This window comes from Callospermophilus lateralis, chromosome 5 (assembly GCF_048772815.1).
Source record: "Callospermophilus lateralis isolate mCalLat2 chromosome 5, mCalLat2.hap1, whole genome shotgun sequence".
NCBI lineage: Eukaryota > Metazoa > Chordata > Mammalia > Rodentia > Sciuridae > Callospermophilus > Callospermophilus lateralis.
In genome coordinates, this window is record NC_135309.1 from 132,967,028 (window position 1) to 132,981,875 (window position 14,848).

At 33.7% G+C, this 14,848-nt stretch overlaps 1 protein-coding gene across 4 annotated transcripts in view; it reads right to left on the minus strand.

Annotated features, from left to right (window-relative positions):
- The window catches only part of Cdh18 (cadherin 18), a 302,844-nt gene that overhangs the window by 108,875 nt on the left and 179,121 nt on the right, over nt 1–14,848 (minus strand). For all 4 annotated transcript variants that reach the window (XM_076856171.2, XM_076856174.2, XM_076856173.2 and 1 more), the window contains one exon: nt 6,642–6,809. In XM_076856171.2, coding sequence (XP_076712286.1) covers nt 6,642–6,809 — 168 coding nt within the window. The remainder of the gene's footprint in view (nt 1–6,641; nt 6,810–14,848) is intronic.

Here is a 14,848-nt window from a genome sequence, read left to right on the forward strand (position 1 = left end):
TTGTTCAATTAAGAAAAGTCCATTCAAAGTGGTAAGCATTTGTGGTGCTTCTACTTGCTCTTATACCACCCCTTCAAAGAGCTGAGAGATCTGGATCTGCAAGAGGTGAGACCATTGTTTCATATTTGGTCCATGAAATTAGACCAAGATATACCCCATGCTTTTACAAATATTCCAAAATGAATTCTACTGTCATGTATAATTAAAAAGAACAAATGAAAATGAAAATAAATTAAAAAACAAAGTATAAAAAAAGTTGAAATTATTTTAGATTGAGAGAAAAAGAAAGAAGATTCAAACTACTCCAATCAAAAAGAAATTTGGGACATTACTACTGATGTTACAGAAATGAAAAGATTTTCATGAGTACCATGAACCACTATATTCCAAAAAATTCTATAATCTATGAAAAAAATTCTCAAAAAAGTTGAGCTATCAAAACTAAATTATGAAGAAATAAAATCCTTATATTATTGGTGAGGTGATTTGTAAGTTATCCAAAACCTCCCCAAAAAATGTATCCCTAAAAGAGATGAACTCCCTGGTATATTCTGCCACACATTTAAAAGGGAAATTATGACAGTGACAAAATATTCCAAAGAAATTGTAACTAGGAGCCTGCTAACTAATTTATCCCATGGAGCCAGCATTCTCCTGAAACTCAAAGTCATCACAGGCATTTTTTGGAGAGAGCAGGCTCAATTCCAGGCCACCATAACCATAACGTAGTACTATCTCATTAATGCAAGTCACAAGTTCTTTGGTGTCTCTATGCTTTGTAAATTGGCTTTACAGTATGTTATAGACTATTGAGTATGCAATTATGACTAAAAGCAATGTATATACCTTAATTAAAACTATTTTAATGCCAGAAATCTTTGTAATGATGTGAGGCTTCAGGGAATCTTAGTATTTTCCTGATGGAAAGACTCAGCTTGATCCTTACTGATCAGATGCACATGTTGCTGCAGGTTACGGTGAAAGTGGTATTTTCTTTAACTAAGAGAGTAGTGAAATTTCCTGCATCTACTGAATCTCCCTATCAGAAAAGAATTCTCTGTAGTATGTGATATTGTTTTATACATTTTACCCATAGTATAACTTTCCTGGAAATTGAAACCCACACTCTCAACTCTGTTTTTGCTTAATCAAGTGAGTTTATATATATCCTAAATCCCATAATGTTATTTCAACAATAGTCACAGCATTATTTACCAGGATTCAACTCCATTTCAAGAAGCTTCCCCCTCTGCCTCATACTAAAAAGCAGCTTCTTCTCTATTAAAATTTTATCATGAGATTGCAACAGTTCAGTCACATATACAGGTTATACTTCAAACCTTTTCCTCCTGTTAATACTACTATAGCATTAACTGTTTTCTCACTAAAGTCTTGAAACCCCTGAAAGTCATCACTGAGGGTTAGAATCAGTTTCTTCCAAACTCCTGATAGTGCTGGTATTTTGATCAATTCCCATGAAGAATCAATATTGTGGTTGTAGGGATTGTGGTTCTAGGGATTGAGCCCAGGGCCTCATGTGTGCTAAGTAAACATTCAAACACTGAGTCACATACATTCCAAACCTATCAATATTCTTAATGGCATTTAGAATGTTGAATTCTTTCCAGAAAGTTTTCAATCTACCTTGCAGAGATTAATCATAGAGATCACTATTGATGGTAGCTACAGATTTAGAAATTACAGTTTCTCTAATAATTAGACTTAAAAAAATAAAAACTCCTCCTTGATTCATAGGCAACAGAATAGATTTATTGTTAGGAGACATAAAGATAATAGTAATCCCACTGTTCTCCATAAGAGCACTTATATGATCAGGTACATTGTCAATGAGACTTTGAATGCAATTTACTTTTTCTGAGTATAGTCCTCAATGGTGGGCCTAAATATTAAATAAATTATGTTGTAAACACACGAAATGTCATCCACACCCTGTTATTCTCTTTATGGAGCACAGGTAGAGTAGTATGATTCTAAAGGCATCTAGAATTTCTTGAATGGCAAGACATTCCCTTAACACCATCGGCTACTTTAGTCTCTGAAAAGGGGAACAATTGGTCTTCAAAGCTTTGAAGCCAGGATTAACTTCTCTTCTCTATCTGTGCGAATCCTAGATGAAATCATCTTTCAGTACAAGCCAGTTTCATCTACACTAAAAATGTGCTATTTAGAGCAACCACTGCCATCAACTACCTTAGCTAATAACTTGGCAACTTCTTATTATACTTGATACTTTGTCTTGCTCTTTTGTGTTATGAAGACAACTTGTTTCTTCAAATCTTACAAACCAGTCTCTCCTAGTCATGGAGAGCTTTGTCTCTTAGCCTTCAAAGAACTGAAGAGAATTAGGGCCTTACTTTGGAGTAGGCTTTGGCTTTTGGCAATGTGGCTGGTTTGATCCCCTATTCTAACCAGAAAAAAAAAAAGTTTCTTATTATCAGCAAAAATCCTATTTTCCTATCATATTTGTGTTTGCTGGAGTAGCAGCACTTAGATTCCCTTCAAGAAATTTGTTTTTTGCTTTCACAAATTGACTGATGCAAGAAGCCTGGTTTTCTGCTTATCTTGGCTTTGAATGTCTCTCAATAAGCTTACTAATTTCCACTTTTTAAATTAAAGTGAAAGACGTGACTCTTTCCTTTACTGGAACACGTATGGGGGTTATAGTGTTATAGATTGTCCTAAGTTCAATACTGTTGAGTCTCTGGGAAATGGGAAGCCCAAGGAAAGGGAGAGGGATGAAGGAATGGCTAGTCAGCCACAGTCAGACCATACTCAAAAAACTTATGCATTAAGTGAGATTGGTTGCTATGTGTCAGTCCAAATCAATTATCATAGTAACTCTGAAGTTCACTTGTCACAGATCACTATGAGAGAGATAATAATAATGACAAAATTTGAACTATTATGGGAATTACCACAATGTAACACAGAGATATGAAGTGAGTATATACTTTTGGTGAAACATTGTTATCACTAACCTCAGTTTATTAAAAAAAAAAAAAGTTTATAACTGCAAATCACAACAAAGAAAAGCACAATAACTTATGAACTTATACCTACATGAGAAAAGACAAATAAGTACCTATATTCTTTAAGAATATTAAGACAAAATTCCTTTACTGTATGCATTTGTACCTATTGATAGATATATAGATGTATGTATATGTGTGTACATACAAATATAGAACACAATATAAAAATAAAATGTAGACATGAAAGTTTAATGTTTGAACCTTTCTTCAGAACTGGAAAATTAATAAGAGATGCCATAAATTCAGGGAGTTAAAAATGACGAGAAAAATCTGATCCCCCAAAGTGAGTAACATAATTGCTAAACTATAACTACCTTCAAAATGTTAGTTTTGCTTGACTTTTCAATATGAAGGTTAGAATTTTTGAGTTATCAAGTAAGGCAAGGCACACTGTTGTGCTTCAGGCATCAAACTATATGTACTATACTAATAAAGTGTTTTCATCATATTTTGAATATGTGTGAAACTTTCATATTGCTAACTCCTACCTCATTAGTGAATTTTTCTTTAATGTCTTCAAACAGAGCTAGAATTATAGCATCATAGACATACAGATCTCATTATTTCATATTTTTGTTTCTGAATGTGCCATAATTTTATTCACCATATGTGATCTTTTGCACATGATTTCTTAGACTGAATCATAAAATAGTAATGGTTAACTGGAGTAGACTTAAGAAAGGAAGACTTGGTGGGAATAATAAAAGGGAATTTGGCTCACTGAAGCTTGTCTCATTTAAAATACCTTTTCCTCCCAGGACAGTATTGACTCTAATGGCTTTTTAAAAGAATTTGTATCTTTACTTCAGAAACTTTGCCAGATGAGTACATGGAATATTTCCTAAGTAGACCTGATCTCCAACCTAAAAAAGCTGTAATTAATGTGATCATTACATTTATTCAACTCATTTAACATTTGTCTTATATGAAGAGTATTTACTTGGGAAAAGAGAAAATATCAATGTTTCTTAGGGAAAATTGACATTGTAAGTGGTTAGAAACAAGGACTTAACTGGTTTGTCTTTGTTGATAAGATTAAGCAGAAAGATTTTAAATATCTGTTTTAAATTTTTTATGTAAATACAGCTTTATGCTCAGATGCTACTTTGCAAAAAGAAGAAAAAAAAAACACATGTAATCTGGAACTTCTTTTTAATCAAAGGAACCTATGTTGAGTACTAATTATGGATCCTTAAGAAGACCCTGAAATTAGAGAAAAAGGATCTGTGGGAGGGTGAAGTAAACAGAATAAAATTATTTTATGTGCATTTTTAATACATCATATCGAATACTGCTATTATGTATAACTAACATCTTCATAAACAAAACAGTAAAATTCAAAGAAAGAAGAAAGAAGTTAGGCTCTACCTAAGATGTTTCTAATACATAAATGCTATGTAGCATAAAGAGGGCTACTTGAATACCACACATAAGAGGGTAATTATCCTGTATTAGTTCCTTGGAATATATTTTAAATGGCATAACTTAACATATTCTGTTCCTATGTGTCAGCATGCTTCAGAGGTTACCCTTTATTATTCTATCAATTGCCACATAGAATGTAAATTGGTAGATTAGAAATCTAATTAGCTTAATCTGAACTTCAGATTCCATGATATTTTCAGTACACATATTGTAATAATCAAATGAGAACATTTAGTATATCTATCATCCTAAACATTTATCATTTATATGTGTTGAGAACATTCAAATCTCTATTTTCTAGCTATTTTGAAATATTAAATGTAATATTATTGCTGAGTGCAGTGGCTCAGGAGGCTGAGACAGGAGGATCATGAGTTCAAAGCCAGCCTCAGCAATTTAGCAAGACCCTAAGCAATTCAGCCAGACCCTATCTCTAAATAAAATACAAAATAGGAATAGAGATGTGGCTCAGTGGTTGAGTCCCCCTGATTTTAATCCCCAGTACCGCTCCCCCCAAAAAGTGATATTATTAACCCTAGATACCTACTAGGCAATAGAATACTAGAATTCATTGGTTGATGAATATAAAATTAAAATTAAGTAAGAGAATTAACTTCTGGAATCCTAAATTTAAAAAAGACTTCCAATTTTAATTGTCATATCATATGAAATAATGGCCCTTGTCTCAGTAATATATATGTATGTGTGTGTATGTGTGTGCACATGTGCTTCCATTATGTAAATTAAGTGATAAAATAGATAAAAATGTACAGTGTAATTTTTAAAACATTTTGCAATTTAATTATATCTAACGTTAAATGTAATGTAGACCCATCTATAATCTACGAGTTTCTTTCACATATACTTCATAGAGCAAAGGCCACAAGTGAACCTATTCACATACTCTTATCTCCAGCACCAATATTTTTAAGTGATTTTCATGTAACTATAAACTTGGATGTATTTTTAATAATAAAATTTTGATGGGGTATTTAAATTCAACTAATTCACTCATTCAGTTAACAGTCATTGATCTAGTTCTGGTCACTGGCTTGAACAAGTAGTGTTACAAAAACAAATCAAAATTCTTTCATACTTAGAGGTCCTCATAGTGGTAGAGGACACAGGGACTTAGAACATATAAACATGCATGCAAAAGTGCCATGTCAAGAGGACATGGAAGCAACTCATCTGCAACAGATATTACAGAGAAATTTAGCAGGAATTTTAAACAGTATGAGCACAGGATGATCCCAGTCAAAATAAGTTTGTGCAAAACATTGTTATGCTTTAGGAATACACAATATTTCATTGTAGTTAGGCCTGGATATACTGAGAACAACATTAAGAAGGAACCTTAGGAAAGGAATCTCATACTGACTTGTGATAAGCCTTTGCTGAAATACCAGCATACCTACTCAATTACAGGTTTTAAACATCAATTGGTAAGATGGACATCTATAGCATACCCCAATTGGATTTTATGTTAATTAAGGATCATTCTATGAGTGGTTATTCACAGTACTGCCACATTAAAAATACTCCAATATAATATAATTATATCCTCTATATTCTGAAGATGGATGAACACCACCTCCTTCCAAAGTCACAGAATAAATATTTGCCTTGTTTCCCTGAATTGCCTTTTGGATCATGATCTGTTTTCAAGATGGGTATTCTATTCTGAGGTCACATGTAATTAAATTATTTGTAATGGTCTTTTATGTGATACCAGTGTATGTGTACATGTATGCATAAAGCAATCATTCATACCATAAATGTATCTATATCTGCATAAACACATTCAAAAATTCTGATAACAAAATGCATTGTAAACATCTTCATGAAATCTGTAATAATGCATAACTATTTTGGCAAATGTAGGGTATTGTAACTTAGCACCACTTGACTGTTTTGAATGATTAAATTTGATGTCAGCAGAAATTCACATTTTTCATCTGATATCCATTATATAGCAGGTTCAGGATTGAGAGATTTCTATAGTCTTGACTTTTGACAAGAGATAACACCATAGGAAAATCAAGAGCTACAAAAGCAAAATACCCCCACAGAAGACAACAAAGCACTATATATTCAGGGATTTCATTTTGTTTTACATAAATGCATAGTAAAATATTCAAATCCTAGGAAAAAGGTACCTACTCTGTGGAAACCGTGGTGGGTTGTCATTGACATCTGTCAAGGTGATGTTGACTGTTGTAGATCCAGAAAGCCCTCCAACTTGTCCAGCCATGTCTTTGGCTTGAATGACCACTGAGTAGTGTTCTCTGGCTTCTCTGTCCATGTTATGTAAGGCTGTTCTAATAACTCCTGTAATACATGCATTTTAAACAATAATCAGTGTGTGTTTTACATAAATGACAGACTACTCGGATATATTTTTTATGTTTTAAGAAATGTTTTCTTTTGTTAGAGATAATATTATTTTTTTTTACATAATTATAAAGCATAGGATCACTTTGCTCTAATTCAGTCCCCATTATTCCCCCTTTCTCCCTCTTCTCCCTCCCTCTGTTCCCTTTCCTCTACTGATTTAAGAAATGGCTTTTTAAATAGCATATTTTTTAAAAAAATCCACACTTCTGCAATTTAACAATGCACTAAAACTGATTTATGGAGTCATTTATCTGCAACCACGTATCCCTAACCTTTTTTTTTTTTTTTGTGACTAATTAAGATATCCATCAGTCCACATTTCCTGGGGTTGATGGCCCCTTGAGGTCAGTCCTCTGCCCTGATTCCTTCTGCTAGTGGGCTAAGCATTTCACAATTGTTCCTCTCAGAAGTCTCAGTTAAGAGGTATTATTGATTTAAGCAGTGGTTAATTTTCTTCCTTACTGAACAATTTACATGGCTTGCTCATAGGGTCATCAAAGTTTGATGAAGGAAAACATTGCAGGAGTGTAGACATTGAACAAAGAAGCATTTTAACTTACATCAAGAAAAAAATGTTTCCCCAGAAAACATATTTATCAAGAATAAGATATGTATTTTAGCCAAATAAAGTTATGATAATTGAGTTTAGAAATAAAGCAAAAGTCACATTTTTAATTTTATATTGTTAGGGAGACATTTAATGCACTTCTTCATGATGGATACTTGGATTGAATGAAGGCATGAAAAATATATATCCATTTTTTATAATGTTTATATATATAAACCCCTTTTGCATCCCCCAGAAATCAATAGCCCTTTCAGTAGTATCAAATTTAAAAACCGAAATCACATTTACAGAAGACCAAATTAACTGAGAGCCTATTATTTAAAACATTTTTAAAAATCACCTAGATGATATATATTATAAATATGTATATTTATGTCTATACAAAAAGAACTCCTCCTGAACTCACATTTAGTTAGTTATTGCTACAATTTGTTGGGAGTTGCCAATAGAAACTTCTAACTATAAAGTTTACCAAACATGTGTACATACAATTTCTTGAAATGACAGAGAAAATGGAGTTGTATATTCAGAAAAAAAAGTCCTTAAGATTGGAAAAGATCCATCACTTTATAAAAATACTCCCCTTTTTACTGTGCATTATAATTATTCTTCTCTATTCCACTTTCCATTCGGTTTTTAGAAGAGCCTGTCCTTTTAATTAAATTTATTTTTTTCTAGTTGGGCATGGTGGTGCACCTTTATTCCCAGCAACTCAGGAAGCTGAGACAGGAGAATTACAAGTTCACAGCCAGCCTCAGCAACTTAAGGAGGCCCTAAGTATCTTAGGGAGTCCATGTCTCAAAGTAAAATATATAACAAAGGACTTAGGATGGGGATGTGGCACAGTGGTTAATACCCCCTGGGTTCAATTCATGGTACCAAAAACAAAACAGATTTATTTTTTCTTTCTAGCTTCCACATACGAGAGAAAACATATAGGACAGTAAACCACATCTATTTTGTTGTTGTTGTTGTTGTTCTTATTATTATTCTTTTTTCTGAATGAATTTTCTGTGTAATAACTTTGAGAGGAGAGCCTCTGGCATGAAAAATGATTCCAGGACTTTCAAACCTTGTGAACATGTAACTGAGAAAGTATAGGAAAACCCCCTGAAGCTAAATAGAAAAGAAAATTATTCTTATCACAATAAATTTTAATAATATGATAATAAATGATTCATCTAATTCATGCATATGAAAAAGCCTCAAGCCTCTTTATTAAAAAGAACAATGTTTTATCACATATGATAATTGCATAAGTTAGTCACTGAATTGATTCAGGAATAAATTAGCAAAGGATTTTTGAAAATGTTTTAGAGAAAGGATATATATTTTTTAGTATTTGAGAAAAAAATAAAGATGACTTTTTGGAGAAGAATAAATTATATATGGAAATTTCCTCAGATGGGAAGGAGTGTGAGGATGTTGTCAAGGATGATCTTCTACTGCATAATTAGTAAAATGAGGTTTTCAAGCTCTGTATATCTAAAGATAAAACCAATCACCCATCCTTGCAGAGTAATTTTATAGATATCACTTTAATGTGTAATTTGAATATTGGTCATTTAAGAAGACCAGAAAAGGAGAACCAGGGGGATGGTTGTTGTATCCTATGAACCTTCATGATTTCAAAAGGGTGCTTTTATTTTTTATAGGACAGACACTTACTTGTCAGTGTAAAGGAAAGGAAATAAGCTGACAAATGCTTTGCAGTAGCCACTATGTCTGGATCATCAAAATCCACATTGACCTGGAGGATGGCCTTGTTGCAGGAGCTTAGCCAGGACCCTGTAGAGTCCTGTTGGTAACTGGGAGTGCCACAGTCAGCTTTCCATAGAAACACAGTCCAGGCCAGGCTGTTCTCATCTAACCTGAAGCCCAGGTACATGAAAGCAGATGGCCTGGAGCATAAACAGTGCACAGTCATTTTTTTAAATAGAGTTTTAGTTTGACTCAGAGCAAAATTGAAAAGTACAGAGACTCCCATTTTCTCCCTCCCCTTTACACACACAGCCTTGCACACTATAGATATCCTCCCCCAGGTTGGTACCTTTGTTACAACTGATGGAGTTACTTCAGCACATCCTTATCACTTGAAGTTGGATTGCAAATTTAGTCTCATTTTTGGTGTTGTGCATTCTATGAGTTCTAATAATAATAAAAACAACTGTGTCCACATTAGATTATCACATAGAATAGTTAAAATACTCTGTAAATTGTCTTTCTCAACTTATTCATTCCTTATTTCCACCAATCTCTAGAAAAAATATTTTTTATAGTCTTGACAGTTTTGCCTTTTCCAGAATGATATATAACTGAAATATGCAGGAATTATTCATTCAGATGTCTTATTTCATTTAAAAATAGTCACTTAAACTTCTCCCTATCATTTTATAGCTTGATAGTTCAGATCATTCTTTTTAGTGGTGACTAATATCCCATACATGGATGCACTACCAGTTATGTACACATTGATTTACTGAAGAATATATTGATTGCTGCTATATTTCAGAATTATAATTAAAATTGTACTAAAATTCCATGCAGAGATTTTTGTGTGAATATCAGGTTTCAACTCATTTCAGTATATGCAAGGATGTGAATGTCAAATAACATGGTATGAGTAGAGTTAGTTTTGTTAGAAACTCTCAAATTGTCTTCTACTGTGGCTGTATAATGTTCTTTACCACCAATGATGACTATCTTGTTGCTCAATAACCTAGCCAGCATGTGTTGTTTTAAGGGCTCTTGATTTCAATTAATTAAATAGGTGCTTAGTGGTGTCTGATTAATTAAAGTATTGACTTTCATCTCCCTAATAATATATGATATTGAATATATTTTCATATATTAATTTGCCATCTATATACCTTCTTTCATAAAGTGTCTGGTTTGGTCTTTGGACCACTTAAAAAATAGATTTTTCCACTTTTTTATTGCTTTTGAATTTTAAATTTGCTTTAAGTTATGTATTGTGATATATATGAAGCAGTATTCATTATTCACAGTTCTCTGAAGAATCAGATTCCATAACTAGCCAGATAGATAGATAGATAGATAGATAAAAAGCAAATCATGAAGATAAATTTTCTCCGATAATGGTGAAGGTTGAACAATTCTATAGTTATTATCCTCAAGCTTTTTTAAATTTTAATTTCATACCAGTGATTGAACCGAGAGGCTCTTAACCATGGAATCACATCCTCATCTCTTTATTATTTTTTATTTAGAGACAGAATCTCTCTAAGTTACTGAGGCTGGCTGAAGCTGACTTTGAACTTGCAATCCTCCTGTTTCAGCCTCTGGATCCACTGATATTAGAGGCATGTGCCACCATACCTGGATACCAGTCCATTCTTGAATGTCAAAATCAAGAGTGTTGATGATAGAAAGTCTGTTTCAACTGTAGAAGATCAAAGACCCAGCTGAAGCAATCAGGCAACAGCAGGGGCACATTCTCCCTTCCTTTATATTTTATTCCTTTCAGGGTCCTAATAAATTAAATGATGCTCACCTATACTGGGAATGGACCTCTGCTTTACTGATCCTTACAATTCAAATATGAATATGTAGCAGTATTCTCGCAGAGACACCCAGGAATAATTTTTAACCACATATGTTGGCTGTCCATGGCCTAGTGAAGTTGGCACATAAAATCAAGCATTTCACAATCTTTTTTATTAAGGTTTGCTGTTTGCAAATATTTTCTCCAAGTGTCTGACTTCTTCTTCTCGTGACAATATCTTGAAAAAAAAATAGACTTTGAAAAAATTAATGGAGTACAACATGTCCACTATTTCTTTCATAGATAATTCCTTGGTTGTTTTATCTAAAATATCCCCACCATAGCCAAGTCACTTGGGCTTTTGCCCATTTATTTCCTAGGGATTTCTTTAATTTTACATTTAAGATTACATTTCATTTTTAGTTAATTTTTATGAAGTGTGTAAGGACTAATTTCATATTTTTTGGCATATAGATGAGTAGTTCATATTATTGTTTTCATTAAAGAATAGATTAACGATGTTAAGAAAAACTCTGTTTTCTCTCTATCTTAGCTTCATTTCCTTGTGAAAATCTGTTAATTGTATCTTCTAATTTTGTAAGGCTCTCTAGTCTGTTCCGTGGACCTCTTTGTCAATTTTTCATCATATCACACTATTTTGATTAGCATAGGATTAGAGTAAACTTGAACTTAGGTAGAGTTAGTATCCTGACCTATTCTTCTTCAATACTGTGCTGGGTATTCTGGGTCTTTGTCATTCTAAATATGACTTAGAACCATTTCAGTAATATCTGAAAAATATCATTTGGGTTTTGATTGATATTATACTGAATCTGTAGATCAAGTGGGGAATAACTTGACAATATTGACATTTTGACAATATTGAGTCTTTCAACCCCTGAATGTGTAACTTTTCCCCATTTGTTTTTTAAAAATTTTTTTCATCAATTTTGTAGTATGTGTGTGTGTGTGTGTGTGTGTGTGTGTGTGTATAAGAAAGAAAGAAAGTTTTCAGATAAAAATATTGAATTATAAGAGATTTAGCCAAATCAGTGCATTAACTCCTGATAGGGATTAACTGAGTGATAACTGTAAGCAGGTTGGGTGTGGCTTGAGGAGGTGAGTCTTCGGAGGTGTGCTTTTGCAGTTTATATTTTGTCCCTGGTTAGTGGAGCTTTCTCTGCTCAGCTGTCCAGGGTCACAGTTGGCTTAGCTACTGCTCGAGAAGGCAACAAACATTTGCATAAACTATGTGGTCCTGGTTCTATAGGACACCGGAGTTCAGGAGTCATGGAGGCTTCCACTCATATTTCAAAGGAAAACTTTAGAGGCCATCAAAGTGCAGCAGGGTCAGAGTTCCTGTGGGCACCCACTGAAAGGGCAATGCATGAAGATGTGAGGACGAAGTCGAAGCTGCAGTGAGACCTCCAAGTTTAAGAAATGCCAGTACTATAGAACATCTGCCAAGGAAACCTGCAGAAATTGATCAGAGAAAGACTGATACAGGCCATTTGGACTGCAATGATCAAGGTCACTGGGAAGAGCTACACAAATCCTTTGAGGAGAACATCAGGATACCATGTGCCCCAGATGCTGGACTTGGAGCTACAGGACTTGTTTGCTAGGATTTATTTCAGTTTGCTTTGGTCCTATCTCTTCTTTACATGCCTCTATTTCTCCTTTTGGAATGGAAATGTTTACTCTGTTCCTTTATGTATTGAAAATATGTAACTTGCTTTTTATTTTTTCAGGGGTTCTCATTGATACTTTGCCTTGAGTCTCAGAAGAGACTTTGTTTTTGAACTTTTGGTAATGCTGAAATTGTTAAGACTATGAGACTCTTAAAAATGGACTAAATGCATTGTGATAACCTAGAAGTACCTACAGGGAGGTAGAATGTGTCTGGAGGTTGTGACTCACTGGGGGGATGTGCCTTTGAGGTATAAATTTTGTCCTTGATGAGAGGGGTTGTCTCTCTCTTCTACTTTCTGGTGCCATGTCCTGAGCTGTTTTCCTCTGCCACACTCTTCCACTATATTCTGCCTCATTTTGTGTCCCCAGGAATGGAACTGGTTGTCTATGGACTGAGACTTCTGAAATCACGTGCCCCTAAATAAACTTTATTTCCTCTAATTACTCTTCTCAGGTCTTTAATCACAGCAAGAAAAAAAACTGATTGAAACACAGCAACACATGTTTTGTTCACTCATGTAGATTTTAATATAGAAAAGAAAAATGAAAATTATGTATTTTGTCCTTTCAAAAGCGTAGGGATAAAGAGAAGATATATCTTTGCTCTGTCTTTCTTTTTCAGTTTGTTCTTGTTAGCTACACATGACAGTAGAATTCATTTTGACAATTACATAAATGGAGCATAACTTCTCATTATTCTGGTTGACCATGATATAGAATCTCACTGGTCATGTAATCGTATATGTTCATAGGGTAATAATGTCCAGTTCACTCTGCTATGCTTCCTACTCCATACCTGACTCCTCCTTTCACTCCCCTCTGCCTAATCCAAAGTACTTCTATAGTAATAATGAACCTTTTCCCCCACATCTTCACCAGCATTTATTGTTCTTGTTTTCTTGATAATTGCCATTCTGACTCTTCCTCTCTTCACTCCTGTTAAGTGAGTGATTTTCCTGTCATATATGAATAATCCTTTCTCTACGTGGGAAAATATTTCCACAGATATTTAATCATTAAATCAAAAATAATTCACAAATGTTTCATTCTCAATGCTTATAGCAACAGCTGCTTTTATTTTTTACAGAATAAAATTCATATTTTGAATAAATGCACATATACACTCACTTCCCCTCACCCTCATTTTGTTATTTGTTTCCTGCCTTCTTTTATTTAGGAAACTACATTTCATGGTAATAAAAATTTTATAGATAATTTTTTTCCAAATATAAAAGGGGTTAAATGTACAGATACCTGTGACATATTGCCTTATGCACTGGTTTTATTAGTACATGTACACATTAACACTATCCTGTTGTAATTGTTGGAATGCTCCTTTTATTCTAAATACTGTACTGGTTTAGATGATCAATTATTGAGGTGCCCTAGGTACTATTGTACCTGTGTTAGTTTTTAAACCTGACACTGCTTAAACATTTCTTTGAGATTTCATCAAGGGAAAGATTGACCATATGTGTTCTCTAGAAATTCTAATTTATTAAATTGCAGTGGGGCAGACACACAAAAATTTCAAATTGATTTCAGTATGTGTCCAAGTGGCTTGCATGAACAAAATACACTGAGTGGCTTAAAGAAAAGAAATTTACTTTTCATTGGTAAGGATGCTAAGAAGCCCCGAGGTCAAAGTGCCAGGTGATTTGGCTCCTGTGAGGGCCATCTTCCAATTTTTCAGATGACTATTTTCTCACAATGTCCTACACAGCCTTTCCAGTGTATTAGCTTTGGAGTGTAGAAGTGACTCTTCCTCTCTTCTTGTAAGGACAGTATTCCCAACATGTAGGCTCCACACGCATAACCTAATCTAACATTGATAACCTCCTTTGGGAGTGATGACTTCAATATATGAATCTGGGAACATACAAACATTCAGTGTAATTCCAGTGCTTTGGGGTCAGTAACATGCTTTGAAAAGAGGCAATTGGAAAGACAATTTTTTTTCCCATGACAGGTTATGCATTTTTTTTCACACTTTATCTTCATCTAATCATGGCAATAAATGAATCTGTGTATGAATATATTACACACATCTATAACACACAATGATAATATAATTTTCCATGACTGTGATTTCTAAACCTATGTACAATATGAAGATAAAATAAACTTACATTGTTTAAGAATGAAATGATGTTTGCTTAATTGGTTTGCTGTTTCTGGCATGTGTCCATGTATCCATTATGTCCAGCA